The 17,231-nt window shown below is 50.8% G+C and overlaps 3 protein-coding genes across 7 annotated transcripts in view; 1 reads left to right on the top strand and 2 right to left on the bottom strand.

Moving 5' to 3' along the window:
- PLEKHA4 (pleckstrin homology domain containing A4) overlaps positions 1-6,540 on the bottom strand; it is a 31,615-nt gene extending 25,075 nt beyond the window's left edge. For all 4 annotated transcript variants that reach the window (XM_007168258.3, XM_057533991.1, XM_057533990.1 and 1 more), the window contains exon 1: positions 6,369-6,540. In XM_007168258.3, the coding sequence (XP_007168320.2) occupies positions 6,369-6,383 (15 nt within the window). In that variant the 5' untranslated portion in view covers positions 6,384-6,540. The remainder of the gene's footprint in view (positions 1-6,368) is intronic.
- Positions 1,305-4,511, top strand: PPP1R15A (protein phosphatase 1 regulatory subunit 15A). Of its 2 annotated transcripts, none has more exons than XM_007168253.2 (3): positions 1,305-1,539; positions 2,264-3,649; positions 4,082-4,511. In XM_007168253.2, the coding sequence occupies exons 2-3, from the start codon at positions 2,273-2,275 to the stop codon at positions 4,424-4,426; spliced, it is 1,722 nt and encodes a 573-aa protein (XP_007168315.2). In that variant the 5' UTR covers positions 1,305-1,539; positions 2,264-2,272; the 3' UTR covers positions 4,427-4,511. The 2 variants fall into 2 exon arrangements, with proteins under 2 accessions (XP_007168315.2, XP_028018834.2); XM_028163033.2 differs by having other exon boundaries at positions 2,269-3,649.
- A 145-nt stretch (positions 6,541-6,685) lies between the features above and the next one.
- TULP2 (TUB like protein 2) lies at positions 6,686-15,066 on the bottom strand. The gene is made up of 8 exons (XM_057533993.1): positions 14,988-15,066; positions 14,621-14,758; positions 9,993-10,114; positions 9,036-9,347; positions 8,011-8,123; positions 7,372-7,486; positions 7,188-7,286; positions 6,686-6,950 (listed from the first exon to the last, which is right to left on the bottom strand). The coding sequence occupies exons 3-8, from the start codon at positions 10,032-10,034 to the stop codon at positions 6,708-6,710; spliced, it is 924 nt and encodes a 307-aa protein (XP_057389976.1). The 5' UTR covers positions 10,035-10,114; positions 14,621-14,758; positions 14,988-15,066; the 3' UTR covers positions 6,686-6,707.
- Between the last annotated feature and the right edge of the window lie 2,165 nt (positions 15,067-17,231).

Genomic DNA, 17,231 nt, shown 5'->3' on the forward strand with positions numbered 1-17,231 from the left:
GGCCTCCCCACCACAGCCTGACCTCTGGCTCAGCTGACCCCATGCTGAGGGGCCACACACACCCCCCTCCCCGATCCCTAGGTCCCTGCTGGACTGGAGCCTGGGGAGCCAGGGTCCCATAAAGGCTGAAGCTGGGATTCCTAAATGTTTGGAGAGTAGGAGCTGGGCCTGGACTCCAGGGCCTCAGTGGGCTGGTGGTAGTCAGGGGCCTAAGTCATGGGCACCACGCCCCTCCCCCGAAAGGAGATGGCTAGGATCTTGGAAGGGGTGGGGGCTGAGACTCCTGGGTACCTGGGAAGGTGTGAGCTAGGAGTCAGGACTCCGGAGCTGTGAATAGAGCTGGGGGTCTGGAAGTGTGGCTTTAAGTGGATGGATCCAAGTCCTCCAGTGAGGAGGGAGTGGCCCCGGATTCCTGGGTGCTGGCGAGAGAATGGTCAAATGGCCAGTGCCAATCTCCACCTCAGTTTCAGATGAGAATTCTCTTCTAGACTGAGGTTGACCACCTCAGGAGGGAGACATGGGTTCTGGGTGTATTTTGAGGGAAAACATTACGGACCAGGTCAGGGGTGGGTGGTGCGGCTTGACTGAGATTGTGTCCCTGGGCCTGGAATTTGTGGCAGAAGACCCCACTCTCCCATGAGGTTCCGTTGGTGCTCCCCAGACAGAATTTCAGTTTGTGTAAGCAGAGGTTTTGTACAAATTTGAAGCAGGTGAAACCTAAGAGTGGAAACTTGTGCCTAAGACAGGGAAGGTGTCTGAGTTTTTGGTTTAGTATCTCCTCACCACATATTTGTTGAGCACTTACTATGTGCCAGGCAGTGAGCAACGCAAGGTGCCCGCCTTCAGGGGGCTTACACATTCTGTCTCTTTTGCAATGAATCTAGACTCTGCTGTGACCACCTTGAGCAAGTGATTTCATTCCCAAGCCGCAGTTTCTCCATCTGTGAAATGGAAACAATAATACTCTCCCACACCGGGTAAGAAGCCGACAGGATGGGAAAGTGGGAGACCCTAGACTGGGGCCTGCTGGTTAAATAGGGGGTAGGCATTTGCCTGGAACAGGGGTTAAGCGAGCTCCCTCACTGCTTAAGCGGTTCACGTGTTTGAGTGACAGCTTGCTTGCTTGGGGCGTGGCCACGCTTGGAAACGCCGCCGCCGCCGTGACGTCACAAAGCCTGGAATCTCCGCGAGAAGTCCAACCTTGTTTTCCGCTCAGATCCTCACGTCTACGTTTCGAAACCCCGCCTCCCCTCTTGACGTTAGCACGTCCGGCTGCGTTGGCCTATAAAAACCCTGCGGGTAGCGTCAGCGCAAACTCGTTCAGTATCCTACTTGTTTGTCTTTATGCGTCTCCCGGCACGATCCCGAGCCCTTTTGTCGCGATAGCACTTGCAGCGGTCGGTGACAACTTGAGTCCCCAAGCCCAACGCCGGAGATCGAGATGAACGCGCTGGCCTCCCGAGCCGTCCGAACCTGTGATCGCTTGTGGCAACCCCAGCCGGCGCTCCTCCCCCCAGGGTGACTCACGGTCCCGAGCCGGTGAGTTGGGGGGTCGGAACACCTAGGTCCCCAGGGGTTTGGGAGCTGGGATCAGACTGCTGGTCAGTTATGAGGAGGGAGCTCAGACTTCTGGGTTCCGAAATAGGAGGGTTCGGGGCCCGGACTCCTGGGTCCTAAGGAGGGCCTGGGAACCTGAACTCTTGTGTATGGAGGGGTGGGACGGACCCCAGGGCTCGGACTTAGGAAGCAGAAGGAATTGGGAACTTGGAGTTCTGAGCCAGACGGAGGAGGGGTCTGGGAGCCAGGCTCTTGGGTCCCCAATGAAGGAACCATCTGGGGATCGGAATTTTTGAGTCTCCGAGGGAGGAGGGTATGGGGGTCTGATTTGTCAATCCTCAGGAGGTTGTGAGAAGCAGGGACCAGGACTTTGTCCCCAAGAGAAGCAAGTAGAGGACCTGTGTTCTCTCTTCTTGGGACTAGGACTTATGGGTCTGAGAGCAGATGGGGCTAGGGGCTTGTTGAGCTAAGGACAGAGAGAATGGGGACCCAAACGCTTGGGTATTGAGAGAGGAGGTGGTGAAACAAGGGACAGAGATGGGAGTGGCTGGGATCCGAAAGGAATGTGGGGCGGGGACTCTCCTGTTGCTATTTGTTACTTTGCTATTTGTTACTATTTCCGTTGCTATGACTCAAGGTCATCCTCTGATACTATCTCCTAAATGGCTTCTAAACTTGATTCCTTTTTTTTCTCCCTTTTTCCCAGTCTAGACAGATGGCCCCAGGCCAAGTGCCCCATCAGCCTGCCCCCTGGAGGGATACCCACCCCTTCTGTCTCCTGTCCCCGCTGGTGGGCCTTCTCAGCCGGGCCTGGAGCCACCTGAGAGGCCCAGGATCTCCAGAGCCCTGGTTGGTGGAAGCAGTAACCAGAACAGATCAGAGAGCTGTCCCGGAGGGAGAAGCTAAGGCTTCTCTGGCCACTCACCATGCCCCCAAGGTCAGGCACCCTCAAGAGGAGACTGGAGACAGTGGAGCAGCTGAGGAGGATGGAGAAGCATCCCGGGGGGCCTGCCCTGACCTGGAAACCAAGTGTTCTCTTCTTGAAGGCTGGGGACTTTCAGATGATGATGACGAAGAGTATGGCAGGGAAGAAGCAACCAGTGTCCCTAGAGAGCAGGGAAGTGAATTTAGGGATGGCCAGCCTGCTCCCCTGTCCCCCAGCCTTCTGGTAACATCCCTGCAAGACCTTCCTGGGGAGGAGGAATCTAAGGAAGAAGGGGTTACTGAAGATAAAGAAGTGATCACGTTCTCTTTTCCTCCATCACACTGGGAGTGTTGTCCAGGGGTGGAGGAAGAGGAAGAGGAGGGGGAGGAGGAGGAAGAAGAAGCTGTAAATAAAGAAGCTCCTAGAACATCTACCTCTCCCTTAGCTCTGGGATGCAAGCCCAGAGCTTGGGTGTGCTGCCCCCTGGATGGAGTCACAGAGGAAGAAAGAACAGAGACTAAAGCGGCCACGAAGACCTCCATTTGCCCCTCATCTGCAGGCTCCCGCCTCAGGGCCCGGGAGTGCTGTTCAGGAGGGGAGCCTGAGGAGGAGAAGGCCAAAAAAGCTGAGAAAGGAGAGGCTGACCCAGAGCCACACTCCTCAGTTCTAGCCCAGAGGCCCCCGCTCAGGACCTGGCAGCATCAATCCAGTGCGATCACAGAGGAAGAAGAGGAGGAGGAGGACCGTGATGCAGGAGAGGCTGAGGCCTCCTCTTCCATCCCACCCACAAGTGCCTTCCTGAGGGCCTGGGTGTACCGACCAGGAGAGGACACAGAGGAGGAAAGTGAGTGTGAGGATGAGAATGAGGATGAAGACGGTGAATCAGAAGCAGCTGACTTGGAACCAAGTCCCTCCCTTCAGGCCCAGAGTGCCCTCTTCAGGGACCGGATATATCAGCCTGGAGAGGAAGCAGAGGGAGGGGAAGCTGCCACAGAGTGGGGAGAAGCTGAGCCCTGCCCCTTCCGAGTGGCCATCTATTTACCTGGAGAGAAGGCCCCACCTCCTTGGGCTCCTCCTCCGCTGCCCCTCCGTCTGCAAACGCGGCTCAAGTCTGCAGAAACCCCCACCAGGCATCGGGACCCTGAGCCTCCCCTAAAGACCAGAAAGGTGGGTGCTGAGGGCTCAGATTCGTGAGGTTAGCGAGGAGAGGGCTGGGAACTGGAACTCCTGGGCCTGGGGGCCAAAGGGCTGGAGGCCCCGATTCCTGGGTCCCCCGTGTTGCAGAGGGTTGCATGTGAGCTCCGTTGGGACGGCTGTGTTCACTGTAATGCAATCCTTTGCAAGAGGCTGGGCCCTTGTGGGAGGGAGGAGCAGCTGCGCTGATGTCAACCCCAGGGAACTACCTCCATCTTCAGTGAGTCAGACGGAGGATCCGATGGCAGGTGAATGACTAGCCAGATAACAAGCGTTGTTGTGCAACTAATTTTTGTTTGGTTCTCTCTCTCTCCCTCTCTCTCCCCACACCCCCCAACCTGTGGCCGTTTGTATCTTGTGTCTGTATCTCTGTGTCTCCCCATGTCTGTGCCGGTCCATCTCCAGGTGCGCTTCTCTGAGAAGGTCTCTGTCCATCTCCTGGCTGTCTGGGCGGGACCCGCCCAGGCTGCCCGCAGAGGCCCCTGGGAGCAGTTTGCCCGGGATCGCAGCCGCTTTGCCCGACGCATCGCCCAAGCCCAAGAGGAGCTGGGTCCCTACCTTACCCCTGCCGCCCGGGCCAGGGCCTGGGCACGCCTCGGGAACCCTCCCACTTCTCTGGCCACCATACCTGCCCCTACCCCGACCTTACCCATGTCGCCCATGCAGACCACGCCTTTGAGCCACATTCTGGCCTCTCCGTCTCCTCCCTGTGTGTCTCCTTGCCTGGACTTCAGTGGGGGGCGTGGCTAAGATGAAGTAGTTTTCCTGTTATTAACTATTTATTTTTTTAAGTGTTGGTTTATATAAGGAATAAAGCTTTTCATAGTGAGCAGCATCTCCGTGTGTGTCTGAACTGACACCATCCACTACTCCTGGGTCCCCAAAACAGTTGCGGGGGAACAGCATAAAGGCGAGCCTCTCAATAGAGGATAAACTACATTTCCCATCATCCCTTGAATTTGCCTCTTCCCATTCCGAGGCTTCTTTTGAACTAAGGACGGGTGGGTTTTGTCGTTTTTCTTTGGCTTCCACCTAAATTTGATTAAACCCCGGACAGTTATCTCCCCAAGGCGGCTGGGAACTGGACTCACCAAAAAAGGGTTAAGCTCCAGTTTTCTGTGTGTCCCTGTAATACAAAGACTCATCCTCCTACTGGCAGATGTGCTGAGTTCCTCAAGGCTTTCGCATTTATGAGTGGGCCTGATTTCACATTTATAAATCCTGTGTCCATAGACTCAGTTTCCTTATCTGTAAAATGCGGCTAACAATTGCACATACCTTATAAGTTTGTAAGGCCCCAAAGGAAGTCATAATTACAACAATGTTTGTCAAATAACATATAAGCGTTGGCTAGTATTTATTCTCACTCTCAGGGGTGTCTTCAATTACCAATCCTACTTTACCTCACCAGCTTAGAACTCTTCACAGCAGTTCAAACAAAAGTGGCCCGGGGGGCTTCCCTGGTGGCTCAGTGGTTAAGAATCCGCCTGCCAATGCAGGGGTCACGGTTCGAGCCCTGGTCCAGGAAGATCCCACATGCTGTGGAGCAATTAAGTCCATGCGCCACAACTACTGAGCCTGTGCTCTAGAGCCCACGTGCCACAACTACTGAAGCCCGCGCACCTAGAGCCCGTGCTCCGCAATAAGAGAAGCCACTGCAATGAGAAGCCCACGCACAGCAACAAAGAGTAGCTCCCACTCACCACAACTAGAGAAAGCCCGTGCGCAGCAACGAAGACCCAACACAGCCAAAAAATAAATAATAATAAAAGATATTAAGAACTAAAGAGTAAAAAAAAAAAAACAGAGGCTTGGAAAAAAAAAAAAAAAGGCCCAGGCTTCCCTGGTGGCGCAGTGGTTAAGAATCCGCCTGCCAGTGCAGGGAACACAGGTTCGAGCCCTGGTCCAGGAAGATCCCACATGCCATGGAGCAACTAAGCCCGTGCGCCACAACTATTGAGCCTGCGTGCCACAACTACTGAAGCCCATGTGGCTAGAGCCCGTGCTCCGCAACAAGAGAAGCCACCGGGATGAGAAGCCCACGCACCGCAACGAAGAGTAGCCCCTGCTCGCCACAACTAGAGAAAGCCGGCGCACAGCAACGAAGACCCAACGCAGCCAAAAATTAAAAATAAAATAAATAAATAAAATTAATTAATTAGTTAATTTTTTAAAAAAGTGGCCCAAACGTCCTGCACCCTATCCAGCCTCATACCTTGCCCCTCCCCATTGGTTCCCCAGGCTCCTGCTACACTATCCTTTCATTCCCAAACCGACCAAGCCCCCTTCCACCTTAAGACCTCTGTATGAGCTGTGGCTACTGTCTGTTCCCGTCCCTGACCCCTCTGGCTCAGCTAGTTCCTTGTGATTCTTCAGATGTAGATGAAAAAAAAAATTTTTTTAAAGAGATATCTTGCTCTGACCCAGCCAACTTGTGTGCCTTCCTCGTTCATAGCAGATGAGCATTTTGATTTTTTTGTTGTTTAAGACCCATTCCCCATGATCGGACTGTGATTTCAGGAGAGCAAGTGCTGCCGAAAAGCCCACTGCCTAGAGCACAGGACGGGGCACCCAGGCGGCGTCTAATAAGTGTTGGTTATTAGTAAACTGGTGCAAAAGAAGGCACGCTGGGGCCCTTTCCCCAAATGAGCAGGCACACAAGCTGATGAGAGTATTTCATTGAATTACTCACATGCCAGCTTCCCATCGAAACTGGACAAGCAGATGGCGAAGGCTTGGAGCGGACAAAGTGGGAAGCGGAAGTCCATGGTGAACGTGTCTGGGGCTACGCGACCGAACTGGAGCACCAGGTAGTCCGCTGAGAAGGAAATCAGGAACTAAGAGGAGCGGGTGTCATTTCCCTGCCGCGGGCCTCTGAGCCGCGAGAACTACGACTCCCGAGAGGCTGTGCGGCGCCCTCACTATGCGCGGAATCCTCCGGAAGTGCAGTTTACATGGCAGAGGGCCTTGTAAACTACACTTCCCAATAGGCTTTGCAATAGCGTGGAGTCGGCCCTGCCTAGAAAAACGCTCAAGTGCTAATGGGAGAAGTAGTTCTCGTCCCGCTCCCTTGCCCAGGGAAACCAGTTCCTAGGAGCTCACGGTCATCCGGATGCATGATCTGGAAGTTCTTGACCGAGGTTCTAGTGACGCGACCATGAAAATTGAGCACGTACGCGCCGCTCTCGTCGCTCCACGATGGGGCTTTATTTTGCAGCAGGACCAGCCCCTGGCTGGCCCCCCGTTGGAGGCGACTCAGTAGCGACTCCTGTTCCTAGAGGGTAAAGTAGGGGACGTGGTTAACCAACTACCAACCAGCTTTTTTTCTCCAGACGCAGAATTTTGAGTCCCTAGGCTGTCCTTCCTGAGAAACATAAGTCTGACAAACTCCTCCCGGCTTCATATATGACCTTATGCAATCCATCGGCTCCCTCTCCCCTTAGGACCTATGGCCGGTCCCCCAGCCCTTCCTCCCCATTGACCCAGAGACACTCAACCTTGGCGAACTCACATTTTGTGGCTGGACACTGATTCTCTGGTTCTGGGCGTCGATTCCTGGAATGATCACAGTCATTTTCCGGGGCCCTCGGAATCCCAAGACGTTGGTCTCCTGAGGGTAGTATGCTCCATTTGGCCTGCTTCTTTCTCCCTCCCCACCGTCCTGCTCCACTCTCTCTCATCTCCCGGACACTCACATAACACACAGCCCCCAGCTCCTCCCTGATCGGAGCAGTCTCTGGGACAAAATTCTTCCTTTCTGGATTCACCCCATTGTCGAAGATGGTGAATTTGGTGCCCAAGACATTAGATCTGCTCCAGGAGGGAAGTGGTCAGAATAAAAATAATAATTATTCCTGTTTTACATTAACTGCTTTCCCATGTCATCTCATGAACTCTTCCGATCAATCCTCTACAAAAGACTCATGTTCTATGTTCCATGTATCCAGTCCCAGCCCCCTCTCTTTCTTTGGTGAGCCATGATTTTAGCCTCCTGCCTTGGCCCTTTAGGAACGCCCTTCCAAGACAAAAGAACTCACATATCCCAGCTCTCTTCTCCCACAGGAACTTAGGAATGCCAGCCCCGTGTCTCTCAAGAAGTCAAATGTCTTAAATGCCAGCCCCTGCTCCAAAGCCTTCAGTTCTATTCCCAACCACCCCGGGGTTGCAGCTTGAAGAACTACAAAACCCATCAGTCCCCAAGAGAAAAAGTTCTAGGGCAGGTGGAACTTGTACTCTACAGCCCGCTGGGAAATGTAGTTCAATTGTCCCCTCCGCCCCCGCAACCCCTGGCCCTCTGCCACCTGTTTTGTCACACACATCAGGACTCTGCCCACCTGACTTTGCCCACAAAATTGTCCCCATCCCGAGATAGGTCTGTGGGGTCCAGGGAGACGAGGTAATTAGAGGTTTTGCTCCTTTTTCTCTTGCGCCCAGCCAGAAGGAAGTACTGTGGATGTGAGAAACAGCCCATTAGAATCGATTTCTGGTATTTGGCTAGGGCGAGGGGTCCAAAGCAAGGAAACACCATGTCCCCAAGACAGAAGAAAGGGTAATGGAACAATAAGCGTCCCAAGGCTTGCTGGGAGATGCGGTTCTCACTGAAGGAAGTCATCAGCTGGGTCCTGAATGGGGAGCTTCATTTCACATCTTAGTATCTCCCCCTTATTCCTTTGGCCATTGGGTGCAGGGTTGGGGCTGAGCCCAGGCAGGGGCCAGCCTGACTGGCAGGCAGGGCCTGGCTTTGGAGAATAGGGAAGAGCCTCACTTGGAACATCGCAGCAGGACTTCAGTACGTGTTTCATCTGGGAAAAACCAGGTCTGGCACTGAGTAGGGGAAAAGTCTCTTTCTGGGAGAGAATGAGTAATTGAGGAGAAGCGGCCACACTTGAGAGAGGAATGGCCAGACTGAGAGGGGAGTCGCTTGGCTATGGGTGGAAAATCCACGAAGGAAGGGGCTTGGCTCCTGAGAGGCGGGGCCTGTCCCAGGATTGGGTGGGGCCTGATAACACAGAAGGCTCATTGAGGGGCCAGACTTGGATCGACAAAGATGGGGCCAGTACCTCACGAGGGTCTGTAAGGGGTGGGGCTTGGGACCTCCCAACAGAGCGTGGCCTAGCTTTGAGAAAGGCGGGCCCAACTCGAGAGTGGACAGGGCTATATTATGGGATGGGGAGGGCCTATCGGGCTCTGAGAGGAAAGAAGCCTAGTGCTGTGAAGGGCAGGACTTGGCGCTGGAGCTGACTATTCCTAGTTCAATGACGAGCAAGGCCTGGATTCGCCTAAGTCTTGACCTCGCTCAGAAAGGGGCGGGACTTGCCCTTGGGAGGTGGGACTTGCTTCCGAGGCTGCCAGACCGCACCTTTCGGCCGTCGGCCGCCTCCAGGTAGAGATAGTAGAAAGGGAACATGCCCTTGTCTACCCCGCGCTTGTCGCGGCTGATGCGACACTGCACCGTGAGACCGCGCAGCGCTGGCCGCAGCACATACGCTTCCATGTCCTCGCCCAGCCGAGGGCCTGGGGCGCAGGGAGGCGAACGGAGCGAGCTCCCCACATCGCTGTTGCCCGCGCCGCCCGCGCCTTCCGGGGCCTCGGACACCTCCTCGTCGGCCGCCCATGGGGAGTTCCTCACTGTAGACTCCAACTCCTCTTTCTTCTCTTCCAGGTCTTCGCCCTAGCCCACGCGCCAAGTTCAAGTTGAGGGACAGCCGAGACCCGCCCTCCCCCCGCCTTGCCAACTAGCGATTGGCCACCCCAGCTCAGGGTTACGCCCTCTCTCGACCCAGTTTTCTATTGGTCAAGCATCTCAGCCACCTGCTGATTGGCCAGTACGTTCAAGGGGCCCACCCCGCCAAGCCCTCTTCATGTGTTGATTGGCCAGCACCATTAGCCTCCCTCTGCAGCCACACCCATTCCACCTACCGATTGGAGAATCCCTTTGAAAGCACTGCCCATTCCTCTAATACCAATGTTCATTGGGTCTAGATAACATATAGTACCGCCCAGATCTACTCAACTGAAACTCTCACTTTCATCAGTAGCAAAGTGAGTGTCATTTGCCCCTTTCTCACCCTCGCCAAAGCTCGCTGCCTTTCGAGGGGCTGGGTTTTAATGTATATGCTCACATCAATTCAAATCCTCTAGATTGACTCAATAAATGGTGCACCCATAGAGCCTCTGCTAGCACAAACATAACAGGTTCCACTCACCAGTAAAAAGGGCCCTTGACTGGGCTGCAGAATTTTAGAGTCCCGTCCCCCCTAGAGTCCGAAACTAGCCCTCCTCCTCCTATATCCTTATTGCCTGTGCCACCTCCCACCTTGTTGGAGGCCAAGTCTCCATGGCCCCCGACACCATCCATTCCAGGGTTTGGTCTCGGAGTGGGCACCTCGTATTCATCTCCAACATCCTGGGATTCGCTCTCGTCCTCAGCACTGCCCCCTAAGGGGTGGAAGAAGCCCGAAGAAGACTGAGCTCAGGACACCTGGGTTCCAGGAGCTCGGGACAAGGTCATCAGTGCTAGCTGGAGAAGGCCAGAACTCTTGGGTTTCCGACCCCTACTTATTTCTCATCAACCTCACTTGCCAGGTCCTCCTCCTCCCCCATGTGCACAGGGGTCTCTACAAGCTGAGGAGTCTCTGACTGCTCTGGATCTAAGGACAGGGAGGGGTTAGAGTCCTCTCTTTCCCTTGTCCCAGAGAGAGCATCCGGGAGACTGGGGAACTAAAATGGGAGGAGGGAGCGGAGTTTGGGGTGATAACCCAGAGTCCTGTTATTGAAATCGTTGGTCATGTCGTGAGAATAAAAGGAAATGTCACCACAATAGAATATTAAGAAATAAAACTACTTCAACATAATAAAGGCCATATATGACAAACCCACAACAAACATCATTCTCAACGGTGAAAAACTGAAAGCATTTCCTCTAAGATCAGGAACGAGACAAGGATGTCCACTCTCACCACTATTATTCAACATAGTTCGGGAAGTCCTAGCCACGGCATTCAGAGAAGAAAAAGAAATAAAAGGAATACAAATTGGAAAAGAAGAAGTAAAACTGTCACTGTTTGCAGATGACATGATATTATACATAGAGAATCCTAAAACTGCCACCAGAAAACTGCTAGAGCTAATTAATGAATATGGTAAAGTTGCAGGATACAAAGTTAATGCACAGAAATCTCTTGCATTCCTATTCACTAATGATGAAAAATCTCAAAGAGAAATTATGGAAACACTCCCATTTACCATTGCAACAAAAAGAATAAAATACCTAGGAATAAACCTACCTAGGGAGACAAAAGACCTGTATGCAGAAAACTATAAGACACTGATGAAAGAAATTAAAGATGATACCAACAGATGGAGAGATATACCATGTTCTTGGATTGGAAGAATCAACATTGTGAAAATGACTATACTACCCAAAGCAATCTATAGATTCAATGCAATCCCTATCAAATTACCAATGGCATTTTTTATGGAGCTAGAACAAATCATCTTAAAATTTGTATGGAGACACAAAAGACCCCGAATAGCCAAAGCAGTCTTGAGGGAAAAAAACGGAGCTGAAGGAATCAGACTCCCTGACTTCAGACTATACTACAAAGCTACAGTAATCAAGACAATATGGTACTGGCACAAAAACAGAAACATAGATCAATGGAACAAGATAGAAAGCCCAGAGATAAACCCATGCACCTATGGTCAACTAATCTATGACAAAGGAGTCAAAGATATACAATGGAGAAAAGACAGTCTCTTCAATAAGTGGTGCTGGGAAAACTGGACAGCTACATGTAAAAGAATGAAATTAGAATACTCCCTAACACCATACACAAAAATAAACTCAAAATGGATTAGAGACCTAAATGTAACACTGGACACTATAAAACTCTTGGAGGAAAACATAGGAAGAACACTCTCTGACATAAATCACAGCAAGATCTTTTTTGATCCACCTCCTAGAGTAATGGAAATAAAAACAAAAATAAACAAATGGGGCCTAATGAAACTTCAAAGCTTTTGCACAGCAAAGGAAACCATAAACAAGACGAAAAGACAACCCTCAGAATGGGAGAAAATATTTGCAAACAAATCAATGGACAAAGGATTAATCTCCAAAATATATAAACAGCTCATGCAGCTCAATATTAAAGAAACAAACACCCCAATCCAAAAATGGGCAGAAGACCTGAATAGACATTTCTCCAAAGAAGACATACAGACGGCCACGAAGCACATAAAAAGATGCTCAACATCACTAATTATTAGAGAAATGCAAATCAAAACTACCATGAGGTGTCACCTCACACCAGTTAGAATGGGCATCATCAGAAAATCTACAAACAACAAATGCTGGAGAGGGTGTGGAGAAAAGGGATCCCTCTTGCACTGTTGGTGGGAATGTAAGTTGATACAGCCACTATGGAGAACAATATGGAGGTTCCTTAAAAAACTAAAAATAGAATTACCATATGACCCAGCAATCCCACTACTGGGCATATACCCAGAGAAAACCGTAATTCAAAAAGACACATGCACCCGAATGTTCATTGCAGCACTATTTACAATAGCCAGGTCATGGAAGCAACCTAAATGCCCATCAACAGACGAATGGATAAAGAAGTTGTGGTACATATATACAATGGATTATTACTCAGCCATAAAAAGGAACGAAATTGAGTCATTTGTTGAGATGTGGATGGATCTAGAGACTGTCATACAGAGTGAAGTCAGAAAGAGAAAAACAAATATCGTATATTAACGCATGTATGTGGAACCTAGAAAAATGGTACAGATGAGCCAGTTTGCAGGGCAGAAGTTGAGACACAGATATAGAGAACAGACATATGGACACCAAGGGGGGAAAACTGTGGTGGGTTGGGGATGGTGGTGTACTGAATTGGGCGATTGGGATTGACATGTATACACTGATGTGTGTAAAATTGATGACTAATAAGAACCTGCAGTATAAAAAAACAAACAAACAAAACAACTAATACTAAACTTTCATTGGGTTATTTGTATGGAAATATGTTAATATAAATGTTTCAGACATTACATGAAATTTCTAAAAATCTTATATGTTCTGGTATAATGTTATAAGTCATAATCCTAGTTATTACTTTAAAATGTATATCTCAGAAGTAACTAATTTTCTTTTCAACTGCATTATTATGAACTTTCATCAAATCTTTAACCGTGGTCATTTTTAAGTCTTTTGTCATTTACAGACAGTTCTGGGTGTACTCTGATGCTTTTGCAAATATGTTCCTATAAAAGAGTTTCATCTTCAAGAAATTCATGGAAAAGATTCTGACAAGTACAGGTTTCTGGTAACTGACTGTACTGCTGAACTGAATGAATAAGCATTTTCAGAACTCTAATGAAAAACTGATGAACTCATAAAAGTGCTAACAAAAGATCAAGATGAAAAAAAAATTAATTACATGGGACTGAGTGAACTGATGAGGATGAGTATAATTTTTGTGACTTTCTGTTTGAATTAAAAAAAAAAAATCCCACAAGGACTCAGAGGCAAAGAATATACAAATCAATTTTCACTGCAAATTAAAGGAGCTGTTACAGTGGAGGATTACTGGACTGAATGTCAATATTATGACATAGTATGAGTGTGTTTCATGTTTAGTAATTGCAATCATTGTTGCTTTTGTGTGGTCATCCATGTACAATGCTTGGTGTCAGTCTATTTATCTCTTGTAAAAATAAAATACAGTGTGTGTGTGTGTGTGTGTGTGTGTGAAGAAAAAAAAAGTATGGGGAAGGGAGGGATGAGTAGGCAAACCACAAAGGATTTTTAAGGCACTGAAAATACTCTGGATGATAGTATAATGGTTACTATACTAGACTTTCATTCAAACCCACAGAATGTACAGCACCAAGAATGAACCCTCATGTAAACTACAGACTTTGATAAGGATGTGTGACTGTAGGTTCATCAACTGTAACAAAAATACCATTCTGGAGTGGGATGTTGGTAATAAAGGAGGCTATGCCTGTGTGAAGGCAGGGGGTATATGGAAAAAAAAAAGATTATATTATTATAGTGTAAAATTGTCTTGAGGCAAATTGAAACTAAAAAACCCCAAAACAAACTAGAAATATTATCACAAATGACATATTTAAAAAAAAAAAGGAATGAAATACTGATAATGCTACAACATAGATGAACATTGAAAGCATGCTAAGCAAAAGAAGCCAATCACAAACGATTATATACTGTATTATTCTATATATGAATATAGAAATATCCAAAATAGGCAAATCTAAAGATACAGAAATTAGATTAGTGGTTACTTAGGTCTGGGAGAAACTGGGGTGGGGGGGGAGTTGACTGATAAAAGGTATAGGGCTTTCTTTTGTGGGTGATGATAATGTTCTAGAATTCACTGTGGTGATTGTTGCACATCTTGGTAAATATACTGAAAACCATGGAATTGTAAACTTTAAATGAGTGAATTGTATAGTATGTGAAATATATCTCAACAAAGCTGTTACCAAAAAGGGGGAGGATTTGCCACATAGACCAGGGGGCCAGATTTCACCCAATGTCCCAGAAATTACCAGGTCGTTGGCGGGCTGGCCAACCCCTGCGCCGAGTCCCCGGAGGCTCTTCATAAGGAGGTGGTGAGGAAGGAACATACTCCACGGAGACTTCCTCCAACTCGAGATCGGAACTGTCTGGTAATCAGGATAGGGAGGGGGTCTGGAGACGGGGATTTCTGAATACTGGGGGAGGAGAGGGCTGGAGATACAGATTCTTGCGTGTTGGAGAAGGAGAAGGTTCGGGACCTGGACTCCTTGGTGTGAAGGATAACGGGGCCCCTGGGGGTCCTTTGGAGAGCAAGGACTGAGGTTCCAGACTCCTGGGCTCTAGTGGGAGTGGAGTTCTAGTGTATAGGCGGCCCAAGGATTTGAGATTACCTGCTTCTGTCGGCGATACCAGGGGTCCACGCTCGCCACTGCCATCTCCACCGCAGCTCACGGTGCTCAGGACACTGCGGGCACCAGGGTGCAGATGTGCCTCTGGCACTTTCTCCTGAAGGAAAGGGTTCCCGGGGCCTGGGAGAAGGTGCGGCGAGGCCCATTAACACGATGTATAAATTCCGGTCATCTGAGAAGATCCGCCTCCTCACTGGTCTCCGAGACATCGTCCCTGATTAACTGACCACCCAAACCCCCGAGACCCACTCAGAACCCTAACTCCATCCCAAGACTCAAACAAGCACAGCCCTACCGCTAAATTGTCTCGATTCCGCGAGTAAACAATCCCACGCGGGCTCTCCAGTACCTCGGCTCTAAATAACCCAGTCCCGGCCCTCGGGCTTTGCCTGCTTCAGCAGTGAGGTTTCTGCCTAACTGCAACCCGGAGCTTTTCCAGGCCCCGGCCTAGCACTCTCTGGGCGGTCCGCGGCTCCCCCAGGCTCCGCCCCGGAGCTCTAACAAGCCCAATCACAGGACTCTTTCGGGCCCCACCTCTAGTTGCACCACACCCCGCCCCCGAACTCTCACAGGTTCTGCCCCTGGGCCCTCACAAGCCTTGCACTCAGGCTCTCCTGGGCTCCACCCAAGGGTTCTGTGAGGCCCCGCTCCCGTGCTCTACAAGTCCCCGCCCCAGGGCTCCGGCAGGCCCTTCCCCTCTAAGCCCTTTAGGCCCCGCACTCCCACAGACCCCTCCCTCCAGGGCTGTGCTCCTGCCCGACCCTGGGAACCTTTCCTCACCGCTGTCACCCGAGAAGCGCTCCTCCCGCTGCCGCGGTCGCCGGGGCCGCAGGGAAGCGTCAGGATTGGCCTGAACCATGAGGGGCTCTTGGCGCTTCCGTCGCTGCTTCATCTCAAACAGCCGCCGCTGCGGGAGCGGGAAAAGGGTGTATGGACGGGAATGGGAGGGTTGGAACCGGACCAGAAGACATGGGTGAAAGGGGGCCTGGGCAAGGGGCGTCCTGCATCGGTGGGAGAGTTCCAGGCCTTCAGTCCCTCAGCAATTCCTTCCTTAGATCCAGGAGTCCTGGCTCCCAGGCCCCTCCTCCCTCAGGACCTAGGAGTCCTGCTCTCCAGAACCCTTGTTCCTTAGAAATTTTGGAGTCTCATCACCAAGGTTTGCTTCTTGAGGATCCCAAATTCCTATTTTCTCATTTCCCAATTGCAAAACTTGAGGCTCCGAGAGAGCCAACGAGGACCAGGAGTCCCAGAGCAAGTCCTGGGGATGGGGCTTCTGGGGAGGTATGGAAGATGGAAGAGTCGGGGGTGGCAGGATTCCTGGGCACAGTACCTGCTGTTCCAGCTTCTGCAGCCTCATGGCGGCAAGCATATCCCCCAGGGCCCTGAGAGAGGTGCAGGTTCATAGTGACAGCAAGCAGGGCACCCTGGTTGCCCAAGAGCCCCTCCCCTTCTTCCCCCTGCCGACCTTAGGGTTCTGAACATTTGTGAGGACACAGAAGAGGCAGAACCCGAGCCTGCTCCACCAGTTCTGAAGCTCTTTCTCACAGCACTGGCCTGTCTAGAATCCAGGAGTCAGAGATCCCAGGCCCCTCCTGTCCCAGGACTCAAACCCCCCATCCCTTCCTCTTTCAGACCCAGGAGTCCTCATTTGTAGCTCCCTCCCTTTAGGTAGGACCCAGAAATCCAAGCCCCCAGGCCCTTCCTGCAAGGCCAATGGTGCTGAACCTGCAAACATCATGAGACCAGAGCTGAGTAGGTGTGGGCATAATCAAACTTTGAGTTCCCCCTTGCACCTCCATCTCCACCCCTGCCCATCTCATTTCCCCCACTCACTCTTTCTTCCATGTGTCATTCTCCTGAGACATCCTGGAGAAGCAAAATGAGGAGTCAGGACCCAGACCCAACATCCCAATGGACTCTTCCCTTCAACACCTGATCTTAAGCTTTAAATTTTCCCCTGACCCAGGCAGCCCGAATTCCAGCACCAACACTTGCTAGGGATCCAGCGGCCTGTTTCCAGCTTTCATCACTATCAGGAGCCCAGGAGTCCAGCTCTCTCTTCCCCAAATACCTAACTCTCTCCTTCGCCCAGGCATGAGAACTCAGGACTCTGGACCCCAAACACCCCATCCCCAGTGATCCTAGACCCCCAGCACCCACCTACCTAGGATCCTGGAGACTCTCTCTCCTCCTCTCGTGCCTGGAGAGGCTTTTCACATTCACACCTCAGTTCCTTGCCTCTCTGGCCAATTTCTCAACATACCTGACCCTATCTTTGGGAACCAGTGACGTAATCTCTGGGTCTCTGGGAAGTAAGCAGGGGGGAAAAAGAGGACTTAGAGGGAGGGGGGATTCCCACTGGGACCTGCCCTAAGCCCCTCCCTCCTGGCTCCCCACGTTCGGCTTCCAACAAAGCAATGACCCCTGGCCTCTGCTGCAGCCAGGCAACCCTGCTACAGGGGTTCTGAATTGGAAGAGCATGCAGGTGTTCCTTAAAGGGACCTGACAGAGGCCGCATCGCAGGCTCGCTCTACACCTCTCTCTTATATAAGAAACTTATAACGTGACCTGTGCCAACTACTACCGATCTGTA

Source organism: Balaenoptera acutorostrata, chromosome 19, assembly GCF_949987535.1.
Source record: "Balaenoptera acutorostrata chromosome 19, mBalAcu1.1, whole genome shotgun sequence".
NCBI classification, from domain to species: Eukaryota; Metazoa; Chordata; class Mammalia; order Artiodactyla; family Balaenopteridae; genus Balaenoptera; species Balaenoptera acutorostrata.